Below are 26,978 nucleotides of genomic sequence, written 5' to 3'. Positions count from 1 at the left end.
GACCCTCAGCAGGTGTCTTCAACTGAGCTATGACAGCATATACCAGCCAAGCATCTTCTCCAAGAAGATCCCACTGAAGTCCATGGTGCTGCAAGAGCATACCTAGGAGCAGAGCCTGGCTGTTTGGATTGAGAACAGTCTAGATGGGAAAGAAAGGAGCTTTACTACTAGCTAGTGTTTGGAAGCAGAGGCAAATAGGGATAGCTTCATAGATTCCAAGGCCAGAAGGGACCATTATGATCATCTGGTCTAACCTCCTGTATGACACTGGCCCGAGAACTTCCCCTCAAAAATTCCTACAGCAGTTCCATTTGACCAGAGATGTTCTAGGATAGGATAGTACATCTAATTTCCAAAGGCCCTTTAGAAAGGGCACTTATAAGTCAGTTCTACAATAATGACCCAAGACACTACAGCTTACCACAGGGGTACTGCTCACTGTAGAATATTTCATAAGGTGCTTACTGCCACCACCTGCTTATCAAGGCTTTAGTGCTTGGTAAAAATCCTGAAACACCAGTATTTCCTCAAGAAGCCTTGAGCAGGGTTTAAAATAAATCATCTGATGTTTCCTAGGTTCAGTTCTATAGTCACAATTCCTGTGAAAGCTCTATTGGGTATTCACAGGACTCCTCAAAGCTGTCCTTGACTACATTACACACTGAAAAAAACAAAAAACAAAAAAAAAAAACCCCAACCCCAGTTATCCCTCACTGCCATCTGGGACTCGCACAAGTCTATATATCCGATTGAATATATGCGGTTTATATATCGCTCCCCTGAAAGCCCCCAAATGCACATATGCAAATATTCTAAGCAAGAAAAAATAGGGACAAGTTCTGAGCCCCAGACAAACCCAACGTACATAATGTGTTGAGAAAATGGATCGCCAGTCACTGTGGACTTATGACTTCAGTTTATTTGTCTGAAGCAGGAAGTCAGAGATTACATTTTAGGTGAAGCCACTTCAGAGATTTGCAAATGGGACCGGCTTAAGGTTTCTACTCACAATTTGTATCACATTTTATCATGCTTTTCCCTCTTCCCCTCCTCAATCGTGTCATGAACCTCCGTAAAACAGGAGAAAGTAGTTCATCCCCAGGAAAGCACCTGATTCCCTGGAACCAGGCTTTCCTGAGCACAGTCTCTGTGGGTCCTAAAAAGACAGTTCTTGATGGGAACCTCCTGAAAGGCTTCAATGGTTGTAATACAGAAGCCAGATCAGTGCCCTAGCTTCAAGGTGCTTTATGTGGAGAGTCTTCATCTATCACATGGTACTACACTGCGATCCACAAAGAGTTTTTGCAGTGAAGATTTCTACAGTGAAGATCATAGCCTTGGAGTGTTCATTTTAAAAAGGGCTGAGGGGTTGATCACCCCCAAGCATTGAGATAAACTAGTGCAAAGCAAATGTCTTCAGCCCTTTAAATTATATGTCCCTACTCAGCGCGTAGAGAATTCGTTCTCTGAACAGTTACAGGATATGCCTTTGTAGGGGACTGGGGCAAAAGGAGAAAAGAGCTATAGCAACAGATGCAATTAATGAAATTGTTTAACAAAACAAATTAAAAGGTATCTGCTTAAGAAGGCTTCCCCCCCACCCCTCTCTTCTCCGTGGAGGAAGATATGGGCAAATCTATAAAGGGGTAAAATACCCTTCACTGGGGAAATGAAATAAAAGATTAACCCCAGGATATCTTCAGATCATTTGCCTTGTCTCTTATTTTTGGTAGCACCAAATTTTATCTCCCTCCTCCTCCTGCCCCACTATGTAAACTTTAACACGCTGGCCCAATAGCAGAATACATTTTGGCAACCTAGGCATCCGCTTTCAACGCACAAAAAGGTGCAAGCTTTGAACATCCCCGCAAAACTTTTTTGGATCCGGAGCCCTGTGGGCACTGACATACCTCTAGTAGCCGCTACAATTCTTCATCAGCATCAGATTATAAAGCACAGTAGAGTGATGACTGGTACAATTCCAAACAGCTTAATTTAACAAACTTCGTTTCAGTTTGTACCATACTGAATTCCTAGCTTGTGTGCGCCTCTCCTATAACAGCACATGCTCTGCACTGCCTTGGGGATGCACATACATGCACATTCAGTTCATTTCACAATCTGCTTTTTGCTGAACGGGGTGGTGGTTTCCTCAATGGCTTCTGCTTTTTAATTCATAATATCGGAGCTCATTCTAAAATCATACAATTAAATAAAAACAATTTTATTCCAGTATGCACCATCTCAAGGAAAATTCAAAGCTAATGTGTTTACACAATGCCAAGACTTTTCTTTTAAAAGGCCCAAATTTAACGCGTGACACACACAGAAGAGATCATAAATTACTTTGGCTGAAAATTTTTTTTTTTTTAAAATCTGACCACATTCAGCTTGCAGGTTATTCTATATAATTTAGATACGTTCTTTAAAAGGAGGATGGAGCAGCCAGGCCATCTTTTCCATGGTCACGTAGGAACTACAATATTCTTGGCTAATAAAAAGAGAAGAGCAAGGTTTGCATTTCCACCAGCTTGCTCCAAAGCTTCAAGAGCTTCCCGCATGGTAAAGCCAGCGCACAGAATCGGATTAATGTCGGCTGCAGGGAAAACAGGCAGCGGAGGACCTCTGGAGCGCAGTTCCAGGTTGCTGATTGGGGGGCAGAGCAATGGCTCAACAAGTCCACATGGTGGCCTTGGATCTTCAGGATTTGAGGAACTGTCACTTATTTCAGACACTTCTGTTAGCAGGCTCTGAGCCTCCCGAGGAACATCATCCTCCACCGTGAGCTCAGGTGAACGTGATCTATTCAGCTCTAAAGTCTGACTGGCTGGAACTTGGTCATTTACTAAACATTCAGGTAAAATTTCTGCCTGCTCAGTCCTCTGTAGTTGCTCAAATGTTGCAACTGAGCTCAGAATGACAGAATTACTCTTACTTGATGACTTCTGTATCTCTAGAGCATCTTTTTCAACAGTTGACTGGCTGCTAGTTAAAATCTTGATGCTAGCATTGTCTATTCCCATAGCATAAGATGGTGCCCTTGCTAGCCCCTCAGGGTTCACATGTTCAGGCATCACCATATGAGAAGAACTATTTAGATCCCCACTCTCCGGACCCACACTTGCATGTTCATCATCAGAAAGCTCCTTGCATTCCATTTGCTCTTCAAGAACAGTTTCTGGCTGATCTGTGTCTTCTTCAGACATAAAAATGACAGAATCTCCTTTACTATTTATAACCAAAAGTTCATGAAGCTCCTTCAACGCTGCTGTTAAAGATAAACTTGGCTCTTCAGTGGATGCTGCTGTATCACCGTTCAGCTGATGAATGTCAGAGGAGGAAGAGCTATTTTCAGCTGATAAATTAGGTAACTCCGTACATACTGCAGTCATTTCAACGCTGGTTTCAGGCTGCAGTAAATCACTAGTGGAAACCGGGTTACTCGAAAATACAGACACAGAGGGGTCATGCTTTGATGACTCCATCTGCATCAAAGAACAATCTAAGTTCAGAACAGATCCACCAATATTCTTCGCTTGAGCGTTCTGTTTGCTTGACAAGCTATGCACTGTGATGACAGACTGCTCAGCTACATCTGTTTCCATGAAGATTTCTGTAGGTGTACAGCCACGGGATGCTGACATTGGGATACTTTCTTTCCCACACGAAAGCTCTATATTCTCCCGCCCACTTTTTCGTCTCTCAGTAAGAGAGTCAATGGGTGATTCTGGCTGGATGTTCGTGAGGCCTTGCTCCCCCACAGCAGGTAACTCAAGGGCACTGACATTACAAGGATGGTCTGGCTCAGTTGGTTCATTCTGTTTATCCAGACATTGTTCACTCACTGGTTCTTTGTATGTCCGAAGATCCAAAGGAAACTCATTCATTTGGTTCAGCTCCAGCTGTTCTGAAGGCAATGGTACATCTAGAACTGCCTGCTGCCCATGCTTGCTGGTGGTGTCAGCCAAGCTGCCTTCTCTTGTCACTTCCATAGGAGATTCCAGACCATGGGCTTGTTCTTTAATATTATATTTCATTAGACGGTCAGCGGCGACTGTTTTTTCAAGTGTGTTCTGTGAAGGTATAGTTGGACTATGACAGGCTACTGCTCCAGTCTGGATAGCATGGTCATTGTGTGCTGAACGAGCAGCATGATCAGAAAGATTCTGTAACAGAAGAGGGTCTGGAGCTAGCTGACATTCAGCTGGTGACTCCAAAGACTTCACAGCTGTAGGATCTCTCTCTGCTAGACTAGATTTGTGTGAGCAAATTGAAGCAGGGGCGGAGACGGAGTGATCAAGTAATTGATTTGTGGGATTACAGACCTTGGAACTTAGTCCTGAAGAATGGACTGGACTCTTAAATCCATCAGAAGATGGTAAAGATGGCATTTCCAGTGAGGTAGTTTCTTTATCACTATTCTCTATACATGGATAGAAAGAGAAAGAAGTAGTTAGGATTATAAGAGCTATTACTTTTTACGTAATATAACAATTTCAGAATACATTTTGTATATCAGTTTGGTATGCCATTTCAGTTTGGTAACTACACCTGAAGTGTCACTTTCTCATGAATGTACTGTGACTAGATCAGATGCAACTGCCCTTCCAGAGCTCTTTGAATAAATGCAAATTTGGTAATTAAATTACAAGGGCAGATACGTTATTACGGGTGAATATGAGAGAGACTGGATGAAACCAGGTTGACTTTCAGATCTCAGGGTGTTTGCTACACTCACAATTAGAAGAGACATTTTAACTAGTAAAGCCACCGAGTATAATCTGAAGTCATTGAGAAAAAACAAACAGAAAATCCTATGATTCCACATACAGAGTCACTTTTCAGAGCAAAAACATGCTAAATTTAAAAAGTTAAGATCCCAACTTCGCTTCCATGCCTCCCACCAAATATTACATACAGCCCCTCTAACAGGATAAATGTTCAGAGTGTGTGTGCGCGCATGGTGTTAGCTTGTATAGCTATTTGTTGAAGTTTAAAAGCAACTTCCATAGAAGTTTATCCTTTTCTATTTGGTAATACCTGCTCCCTTCCCCTAGCCTTGTTGTGCTTCATAAGAAACAAGAGGATCCTTTCTTTGTCTGGATATCAGCAAAGATGTGAGAACAACAGCAAAGAGAAATGCCACAGAGTAATAGAAAGCCACTGTTTATTATTTGTTTTAATTTCTCAGAGTGGTGGATAAAAAGCAAGATATTTAGAGTTCAGAAAACATTTACCATCAGATTATAACAATTTTAGAGTAGAAAAATTGTGGATCTAAATTACTTGACAGCTTCCGTCTTCATTCACTTAACATTTATTTTCTGTTCCATGCTACTGATGTCTGCCATAATGGGAAGAGACAGGTTCACCTCTGAGCAAAGTTAATGAGTTCAAAACATCTATTTTCATAGTGATAAAATAAGCAACCTGTAAAGCTTTTTAATTACAGAACCCAAAAGGGCCTCTGAGAAACACTTACATCAGTACAGAAAGGCCACATAGTAATACAAAAGAGATTTAGCATTTAATCATGCAATTCAAATGCATCATGCTGAATAACAACATTCTCCCAAGGGAGTGTAAGTTTTCAAGGTGTAATAAAGTAGTATGCATATGATCTAGTTGTGCCCAAGACACTTCAAAATAATCAGACAGCTTTGCATAATAAACTTACTGCAAGTGTTTAGGTACAGACGCTCCCCGACTTACGCAAGCGTTTCGTTTCGGAACGCCTTGCGTAACTCAAATTTTGCGTAAGTCGATAATGTATACCCGAGCATTATGCAAACCCCCTCCCCCCCAACCTATTTCTAGCTTACGGAACTTTTTCCGTAAGTGTGGATTTGCGTAAGTTGGGTTTGCGTAACCCACGGGGCGTCAGTATTGCTAGCACCTTTAAAAAAATAAAATAATCAATTGCTATAACATGGTCACGGCTTGTTTGTTAAACTCCGCACACGCAGCCATTACAAGCTGAAGTTGTAGCCTTTCAGTTAGGAAGCTTAACATAACCATACAGTTAACCAGGTTTCTTTATATCTGTTGTCAGATAAAGCCCAACCAACCAGTGGCCAATGGCTGTATATTGGTAACCTGACTTGCTGTCAACACCAATTAATTTCTTGCTTTAAAAATCCAAAATGAATACAGATATGACCTGTGTTTGAATCTTAGCTGAGGACACAAGTAAATATCAGTGTGATGGTGTCCTTCTAGTTCTTGTTTGTGTACATTGCAAAGTAACCACGCAGTTCAATGTGACTAGCCATCTATGCTCAAGAGTTTCAAGTTTATGCACCATAGGTGCTGTGGGTAAGAAATAAGGTGCATTAGGAAAGTAGTGCAGGAAAGCTCATACAACTATTAGCCCCTCCTTTCCATGAACAAATGGTTTAAACAAATGTTTACATGAGAAAAAAACACACTATAGGTTTGTTACATTTAGATAAAGGAGGTGGAATGTTTTCATCCTCTGAAAGGAACGAGCGGTCAATTTCACATCCCATAGGTTTCTCCATAATACTGTTTAAAGCAAGGTTAGCCCTGCTGCTGGCAGTGTGAAAGTTGTAGTGAAAGCTCATAAATGGGTAGCTATAAATACCTGGTCTGTGGCCCACTCCAGCTGCAGTACACACACACTACATGCATCAAGGCTTCTGATGTTCTGTTTGGATTAGGAAACACAACACACCAAACTTGTGTTAGCAATTCAAAGCACACAACATGCATGGTTATAGTCTTGTGACCGCTCTCTCTCTCCCCTCCCCCAGCTTCTTCAAATATACGGTTCTGAACGGGGAGCTCCTTGTGGTCAACTTGCCTTCCAGAAGTTCGGCTGGCCATTCCGATATAAGAGTGTTTGGGCACTTTGCCATGTTGAGTCAGAAAGGAACTGTTCTTCAATCAAGTTAAGGATTTTACTGTACTATCATTTGATCAGTACGGCGTGCAGGAGAAGCTACGTATTCAATACAAATACACAGCACAAGGCATGTTTAACGGCATGCTCGCTCGCTGTGCACTGCTGAAAATACACAGCAGGCACATTTCAGAGAAGCTGGAGCTGGGGACAGCGCAACAGATCCTGGATTCTGCTGCCAGCAACTTCCTCTGTGCCCCTGGGTACATCACTTACCCATTATGTACCTGTATCCGCATTTTACATATGGGGATAATACCAGCCTCACAATGGGAGTGTGGCCTGAAGGTTATAAGATTTAAGATCCTTGGGTGAAAGGCACCAGAGAAGTGCTCAGTCTCAGACAGCAATACTTTTTCAGAACACCACAGGGACTGAACAGATGTAGCCAAGGGTGAAACATGACTAACAGCAGCCATCTTCATGCAGAGGGGAGGATGTGTTTGATCAGCTGTGAATCTGGTTATTAGTAACCTCAGATAACAATTTCTATTGATCAAGAAAGATGTATTACCAACAAGTTAAAGTTGCATTCATTTATTTTTGCTAAGATTCTGGGTAAACGTATCAGCTCTCAGGCTCTTGTCAAATTTCCAGCATGACCTTCAGTGTGACAGTGAGTGTCCCTACACTAGATCACTAGGATCTCTCTGTCCAAGTTTCCTATTTCCAACCAGCTATCCAAAACTTCTAGCTGCACTGCCTGGTTTGTCGTCATCTGTCTCTCCCTGTGCACAGGTTCCAAAACTCAGTGGCCTTTAACAGGACCAGCAGGACAACTGAGGTAATTAAGACACACTGAATTGCTTTCCTTCATTTAAATCTTCAAAAAGTCTTCCTCCTTTTAAATAGATAATTGGATTGAGTTCTGCTGACTAAACATGCTCACATGTGCCCCTGGGATTAGCTTGAAAATTTATGCCTGTCTTGTAAGAAGTCTGGTTTGGTCTCCTCGAATACCTGTTTCCATTATTTTCCATTTAGATCAAGCTGGAATGTGGAGTCTCAAGAGGATACATTGGGCCACTCCTGTTCTACTGGTTGCACAGCTGGTCTTAATGCAACTATAGCAACAATTTTGTCAAGTTGTGATTTTAACAGAAAACATTTCTGTAAATCCTCCAGCCTTCCACATTGTCACAGTCTTTTGCAGGGTGAGCAGTGAGGCCTGTGCAACAGAATGTTAGTGAAAAACAAGACTGGGATTTGTGTGTCTCCAACACTACACTCAGACCCCCATCTGCACAGCCCGATTCTTTGGAAGGGGAAGTGGGACAGGGTTGTCCCCTGGTGCAGTGGAAGGTGATTTTGTTGACAGGGAATCTGTAATAAGGGTCTAATCAGTCAGATACATCAGGGAGTTGTATCCATTTAGACAACAGAAGTAGCTGGTGTCCTGCCAGACACCTGAACATGGTCTATCAAGGACCAAAGACATGGCAGAATCTGCAGAAGGATTTGTTTTTTAACACGGTCAAGGAAATCAATACAATGAATGGGAAAGTACTTGTCTCCAGATAAAACGCACCATATTTGATAGGGTTTTCCTGTGCTGGAAAGAGTAAGGGCAACAGACGTGATGGGACTGCCTGTATACATAGGCATTCTAGGTGCAAGTACAGCTGTATAAAGGGGTAGATTACTTCTCTATACCAGTGGGGCTCAAATTATGGGAAGGGTCTCCCAAGGGAGGCACGGGAATGTGTCAAGGGAGGCATGAGATGTGCGTTTTGTTTTTGTTTTTAAAAAGAGCTCTGGCTGTCAGCCCCGGGCTGCTGGACTCGTGCAGAAGGACCATCGTGCACACCGGGAGGTGGGGAATGGGATAAAGGGGACGGCCGGAGTCCCGCCACCCCGGGGCTGACAGCTGGAGTACTGCCACCCACCCCCCAAAACCTCAACAGGTGGTGATGGGGGGCTCCAGCTGTCAGCCCCGAGGCGGCAGCAGCAGCACAGAAGTAAGGGTGGCAATGGGCACTAAGTCTCCTGTGACAAGTGATATTGACAAATATCACTTTTCACATTGCCACCCTTACTTCTGCACTGCTGCTGGCGCAAGCACTGGCTTCAGAGCTGGGCGCCCAGCCAGCAGCCGCTGCTGCTTTCTGCTCTGCCTTCAGAGTATATGTACTTTGGAGGGTAGGAGATTTGCATAAGTGACTACAGACACAAAGAAGGGGGGGGGGCGCGATCAAAGAAGTTTGAGAACCACTGCTATTGCTAGGTTTTGTTGCAGTTTTGCTGTCAATATCCTAAAAATCTCATTAATTACAGGGAGTTGGCACCATCGGAATCCACCGGGGGAGAAAGCATTGCGCATTGTTGGAAGAGTACAAATCCTTGAACAGAAATGGAGTTCACGTGGAGAATCTGGTACTTCACAGTAATGAATACATTGATATTGTCTCTGCAGGACTAATACCAGGATGACACTGGCATCTAACTCCAAACTCCGAGCCCCTCTGAGGTGGGTCTGAAAGGGTCGAATAAGGCTCAGGACTAATTCAGGTATATTCAAATGGGAACTTTACTGATCTAATGATGTACAATGCGATATCTAGCGCATCATGAACCAAAAAGGAGTAAAAATTCAAACCACTATAAAAGTGCACAGGAGGTCCTGCAGGAAGAAGAGTCTTTTAGGGCTGAACTATATCCTCTCTCTCTTTCTCTCTCTTGGTTTTCTTGGTGCCATCTGCAAGCAGCTAATATTTTGGAAAGGAGGAGGATGGTACAAGAGTTAATATTCTGACAACTCAATATACAGCTAACAATTGCCCACAAACGTGAGGTTTGTCACATGTCTAAGACTCCGTAAAATCACTCAAAACAAAACCTACCTTACTTCATTTTATACATGTATGTCAAAGTGTTCCACGAGTGCTGCAGAACAACTAGAGATGATCTGTTCTATTTTAAATCCCTCTGTTAAATCACTCAGCTTCCTTCAGAGCTGAAACGTTACGTGTTTGGTCTCAACCCCCAGGTGAGACTGTTGGCAAATGAACGAACAGTTGAGCATTTTTAATGATATTAGCACAAAAATGCTTTTGATAATAAGTTATTGCAATCTTTTTGCACTTGACTCTAACAGCGAAATTTTAAAACCTCAAACTTTTCAGGTTGCTTGAGCTCAGTTTTGAGGGTCAGAGAAAAATGAACCTTTGGTTTTGCAAAGTCACAATCTGACTGATGAGGCTTTGGAAAACCAACCTTGGTTTTACCTATCAAACATTTTAATGGGAGAAAAACTAATATTTAGGGCTGTTGATTAATCACAGTTAACTCATGCGATTAATACACAAAATTAATTGCAATTAATCGCACTGTTAAACAATAGAATAGCAATTGGCATTAAATATTTTTGGATGTTTTTCTACATTTTCAAATATATCGATTTATATTGCAACAGAATACAAAGTGTACAGTACTCACTTTTTTTTATTACAAATATTTTTACTGTAAAAATGATAAAAGGAATAGTATTTTTCAATTCACTCCATACAAGTACTGTAGTGCAATCTCTTTATCATGAAAGTGTAACTTACAAATGTAGATTTTTTTGGTTATATAACTGTACTCAAAAACAAAACTATGTAAAACTTTAGTGCCTATAAGTCCACTCAGTCCTACTTCTTGCTCAGCCAATCGCTAAGACAAACAAGTTTGTTTACATTTATGGGAGATATTGCTGTCTGCTTCTTATTTATGTCACCTGAAAGTGAGAACAGGTGTTCGCACGGCACTGTTGTAGCCCGCGTTGCAAGGTATTTACAAGCCAGATATGTTAAACATTCGTATGCCCTTTCATGCTTCGGCCACCATTCCAGAGAACATGCTTCCATGCTGATGACGCTCGTTAAAAAAATAATGCATTAATTAAATTTGTGACTCAAATCCCTGGGGGAGAATTGTATGTCTCCTGTTCTGCTTTACCCGCATTCTGCCATATATTTCATGTTATAGCAGTCTCAGATGATGACCCAGCACATGTTGTTCTTTTTAAGAACACTTTCACAGCAGATGACAAAACGCAAAGAAGGTACCAATGTGAGATTTCTAAAAATAGCTACAGCACTCGACCCAAGGTTTAAGAATCTGAAGTACCATCCAAAATCTGAGAGGGAAGAGGTTTGGAGAATGCTTAAAAGAACAACACTCCAATGTGAAAACTACAGAACCCAAACCACCAAATAAGAAAATCAACCTTCTGCTGATGGCACCTGACTCAGATGATGAAAATGAACATGCGTTGGTCCGCTCTGCTTTGGATCATTATTGAGCAGAACCCGTCATCAGCATGGACACATGTCCTCTGGAATGGTGGTTGAAGCATGAAAGGACATATGACTCTTTAGTGCATCTGGCACGTATATATTTTGCAATGCCGGCTACAACACTGCCATGAGAACACCTGTTCTCCCTTCCAGGTGACACTGTAAACAAGAAGCGGGCAGCATTATCTCCTGCAAATTGTAACCAAATTTGTTTGTCTGAGCGATTGGCTGAACAAGAAGTAGGACTGAGTGGACCTGTAGGCTCTACAGTTTTACGTTGTTTTATTTTTGAATGCAGTTATTTATTGTACATAATTCTACATCTGTAAATTCAACTTTCATGATAAAGAGATTGCACTACAGTACTTGTATTGGGTGAATTGAAAATTACTATTTTGTTTTTTACAGTGCACATATTTGTAATAAAAATAAATATAAAGTGAGCACTGTACACTTTGCATTCTGTGTTGTAATTGAAATCAATATATTTGAAAATGTAGAAAACATCCAAAAATATTTAAATAAACAGTATTCTATTATTAACAGCGTGCTTATGTTTTTAATACAATTAATCGTGATTAATTTTTTTAATCGCTTGACAGCCCTAATATTATTTTGCATTTCCTGTTGAAGGTAATGAGATGAACCTAAGGGCTGGTCCACACTAAGCCCCCAGTTCGAACTAAGATACGCAACTTCAGCTTCGTGAATAACGTAGCTGAAGTCGAAGTATCTTAGTTCGAACTTAAAGGTACTTAGCGCGGGACCACACGCAGCAGGCAGGCTCCCCCGTCGACTCCGCCTACTCCTCGCGCGGAGCAGGATTACCGGCGTCGACGGCGAGTACTTCCAGGATTGATTTATCGCGTCTAGACAAGATGCGATAAATTGATCCCAGAAGATCGACTGCTTGCCGCCGAACCAGCGGGTAAGTATAGACGTACCCTAAGACACCAAGTCTGGATCTAGAGTTTGCCAGGGTTTGGTGATGGCAAGACTGGATCCAGGTTATGATTTATGCCTCTCTCTACTTGTCTGTAAACTAAGGGCATGTCTGCACTACAGGGACTACTGTAGCACAGCTACAGGGCTGCAGCTATACCACTATATCTCCTTAGCGTAGATGCTTCCTACAGTGATAGGAAGAGTTTTTCCATCGATGTAGGTAATCCACCTCCCAGAACGGTGGCAGCTAAGTCAAGAGAAGAATTCTTCTATTGACCTAACTGTATCTACACTGCAGGGAGGTAGGTCAGTAAAACTACAGCACTCAGGTGTCTGACTTTTTCACACCCCGGAACTGAGTAGCTATGCCAACCTAACTTTTAAGGTGTAGATCAGGTCTTCAAGACAATAAAGACTTAGATTTGACTTAACCATTCAAGGATGTAGTAAACTATTTCCTGTGTTGATGTACTGAACCTCACAATTCATGATACAGGCCTTACTCTAAAGATATTTCTTGTATGCACAAATTTTAAAGTAGATTTTCCTTAAAAGATGAAGTGATCCACAGGGCACATGCCAACAGCGCTGCGCTGCCCCTTAATACAAAAGACCTAGTTTTGAAAACAAGTCATTACTTACTCCTTAGAGCATGACTGTGTAGTTAGAGGAAAAGCGGAGGGTTTAGCTAAAAGAAAACTAACGGAATATAAAAGGAATTCTTGCCACTGCATCTCCACTCAAACAGCAAATCTCTAAAAATTAAAGTGTGTCTTCAAGAAAGAAACTAATTAAAAATCAAATAAAACCATTACTTTAAGGTTGACCTGCAAAAGTTTTTTTTTTTTTTTTTTTTTTTTTAAAGCACAAATTCATTTTTCAATCTCAATCATGGATAAAGGACTGGAAGGTTTTTTCCTTTAACACCTTTGAAGTATCAGGATTGCAAAATTTGGCCTTTCCTGATTTTGATCACTGGGAGGTCTAAGAGATGCATATTTCGAGCTATTAACACCTTAATTGACTGGAGCGAGAACGTTGAATCCTTAAAGTTTTTTCACTCAAACCATGTCTCATTGAAGTCAAAGATGCATTAACAAAAACAGAACCACAACGTTTCAAACAGCCTGGCTAACTGCTCATTCTTCTGCTTTTAGGCCATCACCATGGCCAGATCTATACCTAAAACTTATGTTGACCTAGCTACATCACTCTGGGGTGTGAAAAACTCACTACCTGCCCTTCCCTGCCCCAAGAACCATAGTTTATGGGGTCTAAAAATTAGCTGTTATCACTCAAGAAAGATCTTGGAATCATTATGGATAGTTCGAAAACATCTGCTCAGTATGCAGTGGCAGTCAAAAAAGCTTAACAGACTGTTAGGAACCATTAAGAAAGGGATAGATAATAAGGCAGTGAGTATCATAATGCCACTATATAAATCCATGGTACGCCCACACCTTGAATACTGCGTGCAATCCTGGTTGCCCCACCTTAAAAAAAGGAAAGAGGTACAGAGAAGGGCAACAAAAATGATTAAGGGTATGAAACAGCTTCCATCTGAGAAGAGATTAAACAGACTGGGACTGTTCAGCTTGGAAAAGGGATTTCACATAACATAAGAACGAGGGGTCCCCCAATGAAATTACTAGGCAGCAGGTTTAAAAATAAACAAAAGGAAGTATTTCTTCACACAGTGCCCAGTCATCTTGTTGCCAGGGGATGTTGTGAAGACCAAAACTATAACTGGGTTCAAAAAAGCGTAAGATAAGTTCATGGAGCATAGGTCCAGCAATGGCTATTGGTTAACATGGTCAGGACACAACCCCATGCTCTGGGTGTCCCTAAGCCTGACTGCCAGATGCTGGGGCTAGATAACAGGAGATGGATCACTTGATAATTGCCCTGTTCTGTTCATTCCCTTTGAAGCACCTGCCATTGGCCACTGTCGGCAGACAGGATACTGGGCTAGATGGACCACTGGTCTGACCCAGTCTGGCTGTTCTTATAAGCTGACTTAAGCCCCAGTACAGACACCACTAGATTGACAGAAGAATTCTTCCATTGACCTAGCTACTGCCTCCCAAGGGGGAGGATTAGATACAGCAATAGGAACACTTGCTCCATCACCACCAAGTGTCTACGCTACAGTGACAGCTGCAGCATCCCAGCTCTGATGCTATAGAGCATCTGCAGTGCAGACAAGCCCCATTTCACTAGTTCTCCAGTCATCATGGCCTTCCAGCCCAGGACTGGAATCTGCAGTCCTTTACAGCCTCTCTTATGTTGTAAAGCAGTAAAAGAAGGGGCACAAGCTCATTATTTTTCCCCTTTGCAGGTCACCTTTAACACCGAAGATGTAGGTTAGGATACAGTAAATGTAACTCCTCATTTGAATAAATAGGAAATCAGATTTTCAGAGCTGCAGAGTAAAGTAGTATTTCAGCTCTGAGATACCGTCACTATTCACCAAAGAGAAACTGAAGCAGTATAGGTATTTCTAAAAACAGTTTAGAAAATTCATATATTTATATAGCTACAGAGCAAATAAATATCAATTGACAATTCTGTAACTGCTCACTACAATTTTCCTTTAGCATTTGTATAGACTGTGGGGATTAGAGCATGGCTCGTGGCTGTTGCCACAAAGCCCCCCTCTAGCCCTCCCCCCATTAAAATGGCTAAAATATCACTTAACTGAAACTGTCCCCTTGCTGTACATTAAAAACAACAAGATAAATGGACTATGGAGGCAGGGAGGAATGGGAGAGCTACTAGTCAACCACAAAGAAAGACCAAGTTAAAATGGCACAGCAACCCATCGGCCTGTATTGTCCACGAAGAGAGATCTGATCGAGATCTCCCAAGGAAAAGAGTGCAGCAATCAGGAGGCTCTGCAAGAGAGGGTGAAGTCCCCCTGGTCATCACTGGCATTACATTCAGTAAGATGCACTAGATCAGCTGAGAAAAGTGAGGAGCTTTCTAGTACAGGACACAGAGCTGACATGTCACTGATAGCACTCTGCGGATTGTTACTCTGATTTGGCTCCTTGTGGTACCTGCTTCCTCTACAGATTTCTGTAGAGCTTCTGCCAGTTCTTGGTCTGCAATCTCCTCCGGCCGCATGTCCTCCCGCCCTGGCCCATATGCCAGTCTTGCACACTCTGGGAGCTCCCCTTCTGGAAGGAAAGTTGTCTGAGATCCCGTGGTACCAATCACTAGTACATTCTTTTTGAGATCAATGGAACACTGGGAAAAGAGGACACATGCAAAGGATGTCTTGGTGACCGTCAGTCATAAAACAGGACCAGAATACATAAATTAGTGACACATTAAACAATGCACTAGAAAAATTTTCCTTCCAAACATCAAGGGGTTAACACAGTGCAAAGTTACATGCACTAGATGAAGGGTCAAGAACGTGCTAACAACTGGTAAATCTAAAAACAAATGCTGGGTAGAAATAACTCACCAGCCTGTGCCTTCAATGTGCCAAGTGGCTTCTTACAGCTGCTCCTATTAGCCAGCTCTTGAATAATTATGGCCCTTCTGCTCTTCAGCCCTACTATGATTACGGCTACAAGTGAGGACTTCCCAGAGTCTTTATTCTAAATGGCTCGTGTATAGACCTCAGAGAATTTTCAGGCACCAAGAGTTCAGAGCAAAGACCTTTAGGCTGGGAGAAGATACGAAGTACTTACAACCTATAAGGTATAAGTGCTTCCCCCATAATCTACGGGAAAACCATCTCGACAGATCTCGTCAGAGTTTTTTTTAATCCCTAAAAAATTCATAAGGATGATAACGATTTTACATTGAAGGACTCACGGAAGAGCCAAGGATCGTTTGCGAAACAAGCACCAATGGATTCCATTACCTGATGTCTCTTAAGCATATCCAGTCCTAGAAGCATATCCATGGGCTGTTCTTCAAGGATAGAGAAAGAACACGGCAGAAAATCCCCTTCAATCTGAACCTGAGCTGAAGCACACAGAAAACACCCTGTTACCTGCCCTCCAGCCTCTAGAAGTGCTCAAGCGCTGCAGCAGGAGGATTCTACTGTACGTATCTCTCTATCCAAGAGAAAGCTTATCAAGTCTCTGTGGGTAGGTTATGGAATCAGAGCACAATGCACATAGACTTGGCCGTGGAAAAGTCTACTCTGAGCCAGCCCTGGTGATAATTGTGAGTTTCTAGCCCCCAGGGGCTAATTATTCCCCCCCCCCCTTTATTTTAAAAGCTGACTGGATCTGCAGTGCAGTAGGAACTGAACAACTAACCCCTCAAGCTAGAGCTAAAGAAGCTGCATGCAGCTGCTCAGGGTGTGGAATTTTGGTTTTGGTGCTTTAATTCACAGTCAACGTCTTAAGGAATAAAGAGAATATTTCCTTGTATGGCTTTTTCTTCAGACAAACCTATGCAAGAACACAGATATCCTGAAGTGCTCTCCTCACTGCGGAAAGAGAGACACTCAGCTGCACTGGAATTCTGCCCTGAACAATTCACACTGCCCATTACCCCCATCCTGATCCCCCATACCAAAGAATAAAGCCATTTATAACCCGTTAGAACCAGGAATCAAGGTTTCCTCAGTATTTGTATGGGGGCTCTAGACCTACCGGAATTAAAGTGTTAGGATCATTGTATGAAAACATTAAACGTGATGGAATCCTGGTTATTGTGTCTCTGGTGTAAGAATTTATCAAGATCACATTAAGCTCACCCACTCTATAGCAGTTCCCAAAGTTTACAGCAGGGGTCTCAAACACACGGCCCACGAGGTTATTTTCTGTGGTCCGCGAGCTCCTCGCAGTCCCCCACCCTCCCTCAGCGTTTACCTAGAGCAGCTCCGGCCTGACGCGCACCAGGGGCAGGGCAGGCTCCCTGCCTGCCTGCCCCTGCGCCGCTCCGGGAAGCGGATGGAACCTGGGGAAGGAGAGGCACAGGGGTGTGTGTGTGTGCCGATGTTGTTTCAGGCTCCGCCCCCCCAGCAGCTCCCATTGGCCACAGTTCCCTGTTCCCGGCCAATGGGGACAGTGCCTGAAGCAACAGCAACACACACACCCCTGTGCCCCTGCTCCCCCATGTTCCGTCCGATTCCCGGAGTGGCTCGGGGGCAGGGCAGGCAGGCAGGGAGCCTGCCCTGCCCCCGGTGCGTGCCAGGCCAGAGCCCACCCCCCGAACCTCTCCGGCAGTCGAACCCCCTGCCCTGAGCCCCTTGCCGTACCCTGCACCCCGAGGCCCCCTGCCACACCCCTCCTGCACCCCAACCCTCTGCCCTGAACCCCCTGCTGCATCCCGCACCCCTCCTGCACCCCAACCCTCTGCCCTGAACCCCCTGCCGCACCCTGCACCGATCCCCCGCTGCACCCCAACCCCCTGCCCTGAGCCTTTGCTGCACCCCGACCCCCTGCCATACCCTGCACCCTGACCCCCTGCCCTGAGCCCCCTGTTGCACCCCGCACCTCTCCTGCACCCCAACCCCTTCCCTGAGCCGCCTGCCGCACCCTGCACTGAACCCCCTCCTGCACCCCAACCCCCTGCCACACCCCTCCTGCACCCCAATCCCCTGCTGCACCCCTCATCCCTCTTGCACCCCACACCCCAACTCCCTGCCCTGAGCCCCTGCCACACCTCTCCTGCACCCGTTGGGGCCAGGGAGGAGGCGGAGTTGGGGTGGGGATTTTGGGGAAGGGGTTGGAATGGGGGCAGGGAAGGGGCGGAGTGGGGGCGGGGGTGTCAGTAATGCAGCCCTCGAGCCAATGTACTCGTCCTCACGTGGTCCTCGTGGTCATTTGAGTTTGAGACCCCTGGTTAACAGTATCAAAGCAGACACTCTTTGGCGCCAAGAAGAGCCGCAGCCGTTACAGGTAACGTTATCCTGTTGTACCGCTACTTACCTAGATGCACTCTGCCAATGATTTTCTGTGTGCCCACTCCCTTCGCAATGCCTGCCCAGCGCCGGTCCACCAGTCTCATTATGTTACACCTTTCAGCACAAGCTTGGCTCATAATGGTCATTTGGGCACCTACCAGAGACAAGAGGAGTTAGCAATATTTAAAAACAACCAAGGGGTAGTTTAAAAATTTTGATCTCCTCCAGTACAGAGATTTTAATCTAAGACTCAGTAGCAGGCAGGGAATTACATTATGGCATAAAGGCATTTGATTATACCATGGCTCTGTGTGTATACACAAAGGCCACCCACTGCCACCTGAAGATGGTTATGGCTATGGAGTTATAATAAAGCTGAATACTTACACTGAGATCTACAGATGAAAAGTGTTGTGTTATAAAGGAAAGGAAATCTCAGTTTTATAGTTAGGGAAACTGAGGCACATAGGCAGAGTGACTTGTCCAAGGTTACACAGCTGGCCAGCGGCAAAGGCAAGATTAGAACCCAGGAATTCTGATTCCTGGTCATGTTTTAACCACAACACACATCGCAAATATTTTTAATTAGGTTGAATAATGACAGAAAGTACATTCAGATTTTAATTAGATCCTTTTAAATCTCGTAACAATTCTTTAATGTGGAAAGGGAATGTTATAAATTGACCTATTGGGGGGTTTACTATTTCCTGGAGAAGGGGGAGCAGGGAGAGCAGAAAGAGCGTAAAGAGATTTAAAATGGGGAGACTGGGGGGAGAATCACCTGAGTCAACAAAGGCTTTCACTGGATGTCCATTGACTTTGCAGTTAATATAGAGCATCACCACCTGGCCAAAGCTCTCTGGGGCCTCTTCCATAGCTATTGTCATGTTCTCTTCAATATTTTGTTGCCTGAATTAAATGAAAACCAGAAACCGGAATCATGTCTTCCATGAGCAGAAACGGCATATTTATAAAGCCTCCCCTTTACAAGGATTACAAACAGATTTGTCATCTTCCCTCTCCCCACTACCACCAGTTATGAAGAGCTTGTGAAAGGAGTACTTCAGCAGTTAAACACCAGCCTACTTAGCAGATGTTAGCAAAAGATCTTGCCTTAATCCAGAGGCATCAGGTTGCTGGCAAGCAGGAAGGAAAGAATGTTCCTTGTAGCACTTTAAAGAGACCCAATGCAGCAGTCTGGAGTAAAGTGGTCAGATGCACTTTAGCACCTGGAGACCTGCAACTGATTCTCTGTTCACAACAAAAACCTGTCATTACAGAGTTAATAAAAAGAACTCAGGGGCAAAAGGCTGCACATTTGTTAGTCATTCTGCTACAACACTAGGATCCCAAAAAGTTATGTTTCAAAATGCTTGTATAACATTTCAGTAGATTCTTCCCTTTTGCAAGTATCAGGGTTGGGACAGGTTACATGCAACTCTTGTGAGTGCAGTGACAGCACCACAAATTCTCTCTACAAATTCAAGGCTACAAAAAGGAACACAAGATAGATAGAAGCCAAATGAAATGCAGCTCCGTGCCTGCAGCAACCCTACCAGAAATAGCTCATCTACCAATATAGAAGGGTCTCTAGTTTAAAGATATAGGTTCCCTTTTTTTCAGTAGGAGGGAAAATACCTGCCCTTTTCCTACCTTATAGAAATCCTCCCTCCACCACAGGAAGGCGGAATGCAACTCCCTTTGGAGGCAGTCAGTGATCTTCCATACACCTTCTAGAAGGGGACACTGGAGAGGAATATGCAGTGCTCTAAGACGTGGCTGCTTGGGAACTGAAGGTGGATGTGGTGGGGCGATCATCCTGCTCCAGCCCTGAAGGGGTTAAAACGGCCCTGGGAAAGGGCTGCCCCGCAGAGCCGATAGGGTAGGTTGATTGGGAAAGCAGCCACAGCTGGGGCCACACCCAATTAGGAGACAGCTGTCCCTATAAAAGGGCTGTGAACAAGGGAGCTGGGGCAGTCTCTCTCTAGCTGTGGAGAGAGAAGGGCACCTGAGGTAGAGTGGTGCTGGGGAAAGGCAAGAGGAGCTGGGGAGCTCCAGTCTGGCAACTCCCCAGGCTGCAGGCCTTTTGCAAGGCCTATGGAGGCACTGGGGCTACAGAGGTGCAGTCTGGGGTTAGGCCGAGGCAGCTGGTCCAACCCCCTTGCCAGTGATGAGTGGCCATTACAGACTGCAGTTTGCCCCAGTGAGCGGGGGCTAGGTGATGACTGGCAGTAGCCACTGAGGCAAGGTGGGGTTTAGAGGGTTGGGGGTTCCCCTGGGAGGGGAGACCCAGACTGTGGGTTCCTGCTGGGGCAGAACCCCAGGGTAAGGGGCACCAGGGTCTGAGAGGGACACAGGGCCAGGGCAGGCAAGACACCGGCCTGCAGAGGGCGCTCCATACGCTGGAAAAGAGCTAATTCCCAGGCGACCAGCAGGAGGCACCGCACTGGTGAGTCTCACATTGCTACAGTGGACAACTGCAAAGCAGCATATTACACAGCCACTAGGCTGCCCTGGCTTTAGTTACTCCTGATCTAGCTCAAAGCAACACCTACCGGGCCGCTTACAGTACCTAAGATTAAGTCAGTCTGAAGCAAGAAGTGTGTGTGACTGGCAGATATTTAGTATCAGCCTAATTACAGCAAACCCGGTTTCCTCTCCCCCCCCCAATTTTCTTTAAAATGTGCATAAAGGTTAGAAACATGGCTCTGTAAAATGCGGCATTTATTATGCTACACACAGCATCTGCTCCCAACCCATCTTTTCATGGGGACAAAATCAAAAAGAGGGGTTTGAGTCAGGTGATCAGAGACTAATACCGAGAACTAACATCTCCCAGGTTCTAATCCCCACTGTCACTAAATGACTGTCTAGCTGTGGGCAAATCACTTGCTCTTTCTGCCTCAGTTTCCCCTTCTCTATAAAACAACAACTTAAATAGCTCATGGGGATGTTTTGTTTAGTCAGCGTTTGAACAGCACTGTGAAATACTGAAAAATACTTAACATGTACATAGTGCAAAATGCTTTATTATAGTGTAATGTATTATTGATTATTTTCCCTATTACTAATGCATGTTTAGCCCTGCGAAGTCTGCAAAACCAATATGAGCCTATTGTATGAAGCAGAATGTCTTCATACATCAGCAAAACTGCTTACTGTGTTCTGATTCAAAAATGTATTGTTGATCATGTAAGAAACAGAAGAATTAGACCTCCTCTCCCACAGGCAGTACCTAGCTGAGCCTGTAGCCCTGGCAGTGAGAGAAGCCTTGTTCGGACTTACAGACTCTGAAGTTACATACAAAAGATACAAAGGGGAAGTAAACCAGGGGCAGCATGGTGCCATTTTTACAGAGCCACTTTTCTGACAATGACTGCTCGAAATCTGCAACTAAGCAGAGACTTGGGCTATATCTGCACTACCAAACTTACAGCCGCCCAGTGGAGAGGCAGCTTATACTGACAGGAGGAGTTCCTGTTGGTGTAGAGAAACCACCTCCCCAGTGTTAGCTATGCTGACAAGAAGCACTCTTCGGTCAGAAGCATCTACACCGGGAGCTATGCCAGCGTAAGTTTTAAGTGTAGACCAAGCCTCGATGGGTATGTCTACACAGCAATTAGACACCCAGGGCTGGCCTGGGCCTGCTGACCCATGCCTATGGGGCTCAGGCTGTGGGCTGTTTCATTGCTGTGTAGCTGTCCAGGATCGGGCTGGAGCTTGAGCTCTAGGACCCTGTGAAGTGAGCCCAGAAGTCTACATAGCAGTGAAACAGTCCTGCAGCCCGAGTCAGCCGGCACAGGCCAGCCGCGAGTTTTTCTTTGTTGCGTAGACATACCCAGGAGACATGGGTTAGGGGTTACATTTGCAAGTCCTGGTGCTCAGGCTTGAGGGGATCCAATATACCCCAAGCAGCTTCTTGCAGGGTCTCCAGGGAACTCTGGTTAAGCAGTTTCTATGCAGTGCTCTCTACTGGCTAGTTCATGGAGACGCACCGCAGAATTGGGAAAGGTCCCTGAAAAAGAACCAAGACTCTGACTAGATTTTGGGAAATTGCAGTCCCCGTGTCGAGAGAGATGACCAAGACTGCCTCTACTCTGACGGCTATGGGGGGGTGAGACCACGCCACCAAAAGAAGTGACAGAGTCAACAAATAGGAGACAATGCTGCATCTACTCTGCCCCTCTTGATTCCATCTAGACCCCAAAAATGCATTTTCAACTAGAATAAGGTCCCACAAAGGGGTCCAGAGCTCTCCCTTGGACTTAGGTTTGCTACCTTATGTCCTCTTCTATCTTTGCCTGAGCCTCAAGATCAAAAGGGTCAGCTGAAAACAGACGGATTCTCTCCTGCTCCCGGCGGGCTCGGTCCTGTTGCTGCTCCACCAGCACCCTGGTAAATTTCTCTGCAGTAACAAAAACAGATACAAACACCATAGTTAGATGCACAGACACTCTTTACTGGAAATTACTCTTACAAATGAAAAGCTATTAAACTTGTAGCAAAACAGTGTCTTTTAAAGATGTTGGCCACCATTGAAAGGTAAAGTGACTAGTGCGATCAGCAGTGGGCTCTATTTCAGGACTCCTTGAAAAACCAGCCAGCACAGACAGAACTCACGGGCTTGATCACGTACTCGCTCGAGATTCCCACTTTGTCTCCCATCTCAGTGGACTGAACTGCTTCGCATTGGGCCTGATGCCCAACAGCCTACGTAGACATACCAGCGTTCTCAGGTTCCGAATGAACTGAAGTTACCCTACATTTATCTTTCCATTGTCTGCAAATAAATGTAATGTGCAGAGACACTATTTAAATCAAACAGCTGCTATTAAAGAATATTTTCATTGCTTTACGGCAGCAAGATCTACCCAACGATATCATGCAAGAACATCTCCAAAAGCAGCAAATAAGTTACATCCAGAATAGGAGTCAGAAATTCAGCATTTGTATTCTTCTAGTCTAGTCTAAATTATTCATTCGTACGTAGAACAATCTTTAGTCAAACATTTTTTTCAATTAGGAGAAACTGAAGTCACAATAACCATGATACTTAACATTTCTCTCATAGATGTCAAAACGCTTTACGAAAGTGGATGTCATTATCCATACTCATTTTAACATGAGGAAATGGAGGCACCAAGGTCAGTTGGTTTACACAACGTCACAGAGTCAGTGGCACAGCCAGGAATGTAATCCAGGACTTCTGAATCCCAGTGTGGTGCGCTGTGAATTGGACCATGTTGCCGACAAAACCAGATGTTCTGCCAAAAAGACAGCAGCAGAACTCACTGGCCATAGATTAATTTTGCATCTGAGCAAAGTCAAAGTTCTATGACACTGGAGGCTTCAAACAGTAGTCTTATTTTAAAACCAAATAACATAGGCCAAGATTTACATATCTGAGTTCTTACAGTTAGATTCCTAAAGCTACACTTAACTGGAGTTAAGAAGTGGTCACTTTTGAAAAAAAATTAGGCGCACAACTTTTAGATACCAAGGGTCGAAAATTTCAGCCATGGTTTTTCAAGGTTTGTACACAACAAAATGCATTCCTAACACCACTTGTATTCAGAAATCAGAACAGTTGTATCAACAGTAGCTAGTGCTTTCACTTCAGGAAATGCAGTGGTTCCAAATACACCTGGCCTTGAAAACTTATTTACTCCGCAAGGAGTAGGATGTTTTGATTTCCATGGCGCCATGCTCTGTATAGCTGGTGCCTTCTGATGTACTGTAATGCATCTAACACAATCACATATGCATTGAAGCTTGATGTATTTTGGACACTGCAGTGAGAGCAGATCTGGATATCTGCCCAAATGCTGATAGCAAATACTGACAGTATAACCTGATAATCCATCCTATGAATGCACAGAGCTGTACCAAATCTGAATTATGAGAGTTTACTGTACAGATTAGACAAGAAAAGCAGCAGATGAACTAGTCCTGGGATCCTGTAGTTAGTGTTCTGCACCACTACCACTGAGCGTGTCCTTGCGCCATCAAGGGCGGCAAGCTCTAGAAGCAGTGCTCTCATCCTAGGATGGGGAGGAAGAATATCTCACGTGGTTCTGCAACAAGCTCTCCGCTATAGGACACACACTGCTAGGCTCAAAAGAGAGGGCCAATGAAAGACACTTGTTATGGAAAGTAAAGGATTTGCTTTAGTAACATGGCATACAGTATTGTGCATTACTGTGTTCCCTCGCTCTTTGCAATTGTTCATATATATAAAATCAATATAGAGAATTAAAAAAAGCCATGTAGCTCTCTCCTCCAGCCTTCCCGTACTGGAAGAAGTCACCAGCCTGCAGTCTTTGAAAAGGAGAAAAATTGGGGAGAGGCTCTTCTATAGAGTGCTTTTTCCTTCCATCATCTCTCCCAAACCTCCCCATTAGTAGCCAAGTTCTTGATAAGTTCCCACAAATGGATCTCTAGTAAGGGTTTATAACCATGCATTTTAATGCCCCCAAATGATCTGTTTTCATACTAAATGAGCTCTGTTATTGCAAAAATAAATAAAATAAAGCTCAAATAAGACAAGATGTGAGCAGCAAAGAACAGGTGTTCACCAGCAGAGCATGGAGGGCATCATACCACTAAGTCTGCCAAGTTCACCACCATCTTAGATAGCACCCAGAAGGATTTTAACAATTGGTTTCTAAAAAAGCCAAATTTAAATTTTTTTAAAAAGACATTTAAGGAAACTCTTTAAAAGGAATAGTGAAATAAACACTGTTTACTGGTTCCCAGGGCGACCACAAGGCTGCCAGATTAGGTGCCTGCCAGTGAGATACGAAGCCTTTCTTATTTAGGTTTTTTTATGTCCATGTCTGTAGTGACATATTCATATCTTCCAGGCTTTTGCAAGGGAGGTAGGATGGGATTTAAAATGAGCTATTTCCTGTCTGGGTCGTAGAGAGCTAGGGGTGGTAACACAATTACCACCAATTGGTACAGTTGGCAGGAGTCTCAGTACAGAGGCCAGGGATGGAACTGCCCCTAAAAACTGATCTCACCCCCCAGACGTGATGCCTCCAAGAAAGAGGACAAAGCATATCAGCAGTCACGTGGAGGAAGTTTGCAAAGCTGTTGCTAGCTAGTGCTATTCCTGTTCTGGGGATAGGGGAATTCCATCTCCAATGCTGTCAGCATTAAACTCAGTAAGAAGCCATTGTGTGACTGAACACCCATAACTACTTCTTACTAGAATTCAGTACAGATAGACGTTACCACCTAACAGCCTCAGACAAAACAAGGAAGAACCAATCGCCTCCAAATCCCAATTTACCAAGGTCTCCACTGAGCAGTGCCTCAGCCAGGGGTGGATTGCGTTCTTTCAGCAGGGACAGCTCGTGGGGATTGGCAAGCAACATGTCCCGTAACAGTGCTGGATTGTCCAAGCCCTGAGGGGATGAAGGTGTATCCGGAGGTGATGGGCGAGGACGCTGCGCTGGTTGCTGCTCCTGCAGCTGCGCTGACGTCCCAGGCACTGTAATGCTGCTGAAGTCTATCCTGGGCAGACCTGAAGGAAAAACGAGTTAACAGTTGGACCATTTCACATTCTCAGCTGCTGTGGACAATGCAGTCAAAAGCTGTGGAATGGTTGAACAAACTACGCTAACATTTCACGTCCATAGCAATTCATGTCTGAGCTTCACTGCCTCACCAACATATTCAGGTTAGTGGGTTAGGAATACTATTACATATTTATGTAACTGATCTATTCACATATCTGGCCCATTTTACGAGGAAACTCACTTAACCCCCTCCAGCTCAGAGATATGCATACCACCAATCTACCTCACGAGGGGGTTATGAGGCTTAACAGCGTCTGTAAAGCACTTCTGAATTCCTCACATGAAAGAAGATACTGTAGTAAGAAAAATATTACTGAAGTCCTGCACTGCCGCCACCAATCTTCCAGCTGAGGCAGAGTTGGGACCTTTACGGCCATTCCCCTGCTATAACCTGCGGTCAACATTTCCTTTGGTAAGGGATACAATTATAATGGAAACTCTTAGGACTAAGAATTAAAGGGGGGAAGGGTGGTAGAAGTAGGACACCAATTCCATACTATGGGGCTTGAGGAACCTTTTGAATATATATTGCATCACGTGATTGGGTCTGCTAAGCTTCAGCATCTCTGTACATTAGTAACAATATGTACTCAGAGCACACATTGCCACAGCCCTCTAATGTGTAAGAGCACAACAGACTGCATATTATTGCACCATTATACTGAATGGGAGGGGAACAGGAAAATCCACATGATTTCACAGAAGCTGCTTTCTGAACACAATTATTTTGGTCACTTTTCTCCCACCCCCAAACAACAAACTAAATCATGCCTACTTATCACTGCAAGAAGTAAACCCTTTAAGTATCCAAAGCAAAGAAAAAGCCCACCCCCAAACAAGAACAGTTTTGCCTGATGAGGGTGGCTATTGTGAAGTTTCTCAAGCACTTGTATGAAATGCATTACACACATATAAAGTAGTATTTTGGTGTATTTATTTATCAATGAACCAACGTTCTGCCCCAAGTATATTTTTCATCACCAAGTTATTAACTCTCTGAAAAAGGGGGCGTTTTAAATGTAATACATTAGTAGACCCGTGACAGGACGGCATTAGTTAAGTTTCACACACATCAATAAATAAAACCTCCAGAGCATTAATTGGCTAAACAGCCACAATTTAAAGGTAATCTTCTGGGTACAATGGACATCTGGGTACAGCCAGGGGGACTGCAAGACAACAGCCAGTAGCCCAGCGAGTTAGTCTGAAGAGTTTCTCACCTGGAAACTGGACTGGAGGCCGTGGCTCTGCATTCTCCTTTTGCTGTAAAATCACCACATCCCCATCTTTCAAGCCATAGGAGGCCAATGATCTGTGGTTGTCAGTTAGAGGCCTCTCTGCATAGACAATCTGTACATAGGGAGAGAGACAGGGTG

The 26,978-nt window shown here is 44.1% G+C and overlaps 1 protein-coding gene across 5 annotated transcripts in view; it reads right to left on the bottom strand.

Moving 5' to 3' along the window:
* Window positions 1-2,202: 2,202 nt before the first annotated feature.
* DDI2 (DNA damage inducible 1 homolog 2) overlaps window positions 2,203-26,978 on the bottom strand; it is a 41,999-nt gene continuing 17,223 nt past the window's right edge. Inside the window, exons 2-10 of one of the 5 annotated variants that reach the window (XM_054009017.1) lie at window positions 26,823-26,952; window positions 25,314-25,547; window positions 22,298-22,424; window positions 18,801-18,928; window positions 18,045-18,173; window positions 16,022-16,125; window positions 15,204-15,393; window positions 6,605-6,667; window positions 4,335-4,423 (exon numbers count right to left, since the gene is read on the bottom strand). In XM_054009017.1, coding sequence (XP_053864992.1) covers window positions 6,651-6,667; window positions 15,204-15,393; window positions 16,022-16,125; window positions 18,045-18,173; window positions 18,801-18,928; window positions 22,298-22,424; window positions 25,314-25,547; window positions 26,823-26,952 — 1,059 coding nt within the window. In that variant the 3' untranslated portion in view covers window positions 4,335-4,423; window positions 6,605-6,650. Of the gene's footprint in view, window positions 4,424-5,150; window positions 9,628-15,203; window positions 15,394-16,021; window positions 16,126-18,044; window positions 18,174-18,800; window positions 18,929-22,297; window positions 22,425-25,313; window positions 25,548-26,822; window positions 26,953-26,978 lie in introns of those variants that run through there. The other 4 variants (XM_054009013.1, XM_054009015.1, XM_054009018.1 and 1 more) reach the window with 4 other exon arrangements.

Source organism: Malaclemys terrapin, chromosome 19 (assembly GCF_027887155.1).
Source record: "Malaclemys terrapin pileata isolate rMalTer1 chromosome 19, rMalTer1.hap1, whole genome shotgun sequence".
Classification (NCBI taxonomy): Eukaryota; Metazoa; Chordata; order Testudines; family Emydidae; genus Malaclemys; species Malaclemys terrapin.
This window is presented reverse-complemented; position numbering and strand designations above follow the sequence as displayed.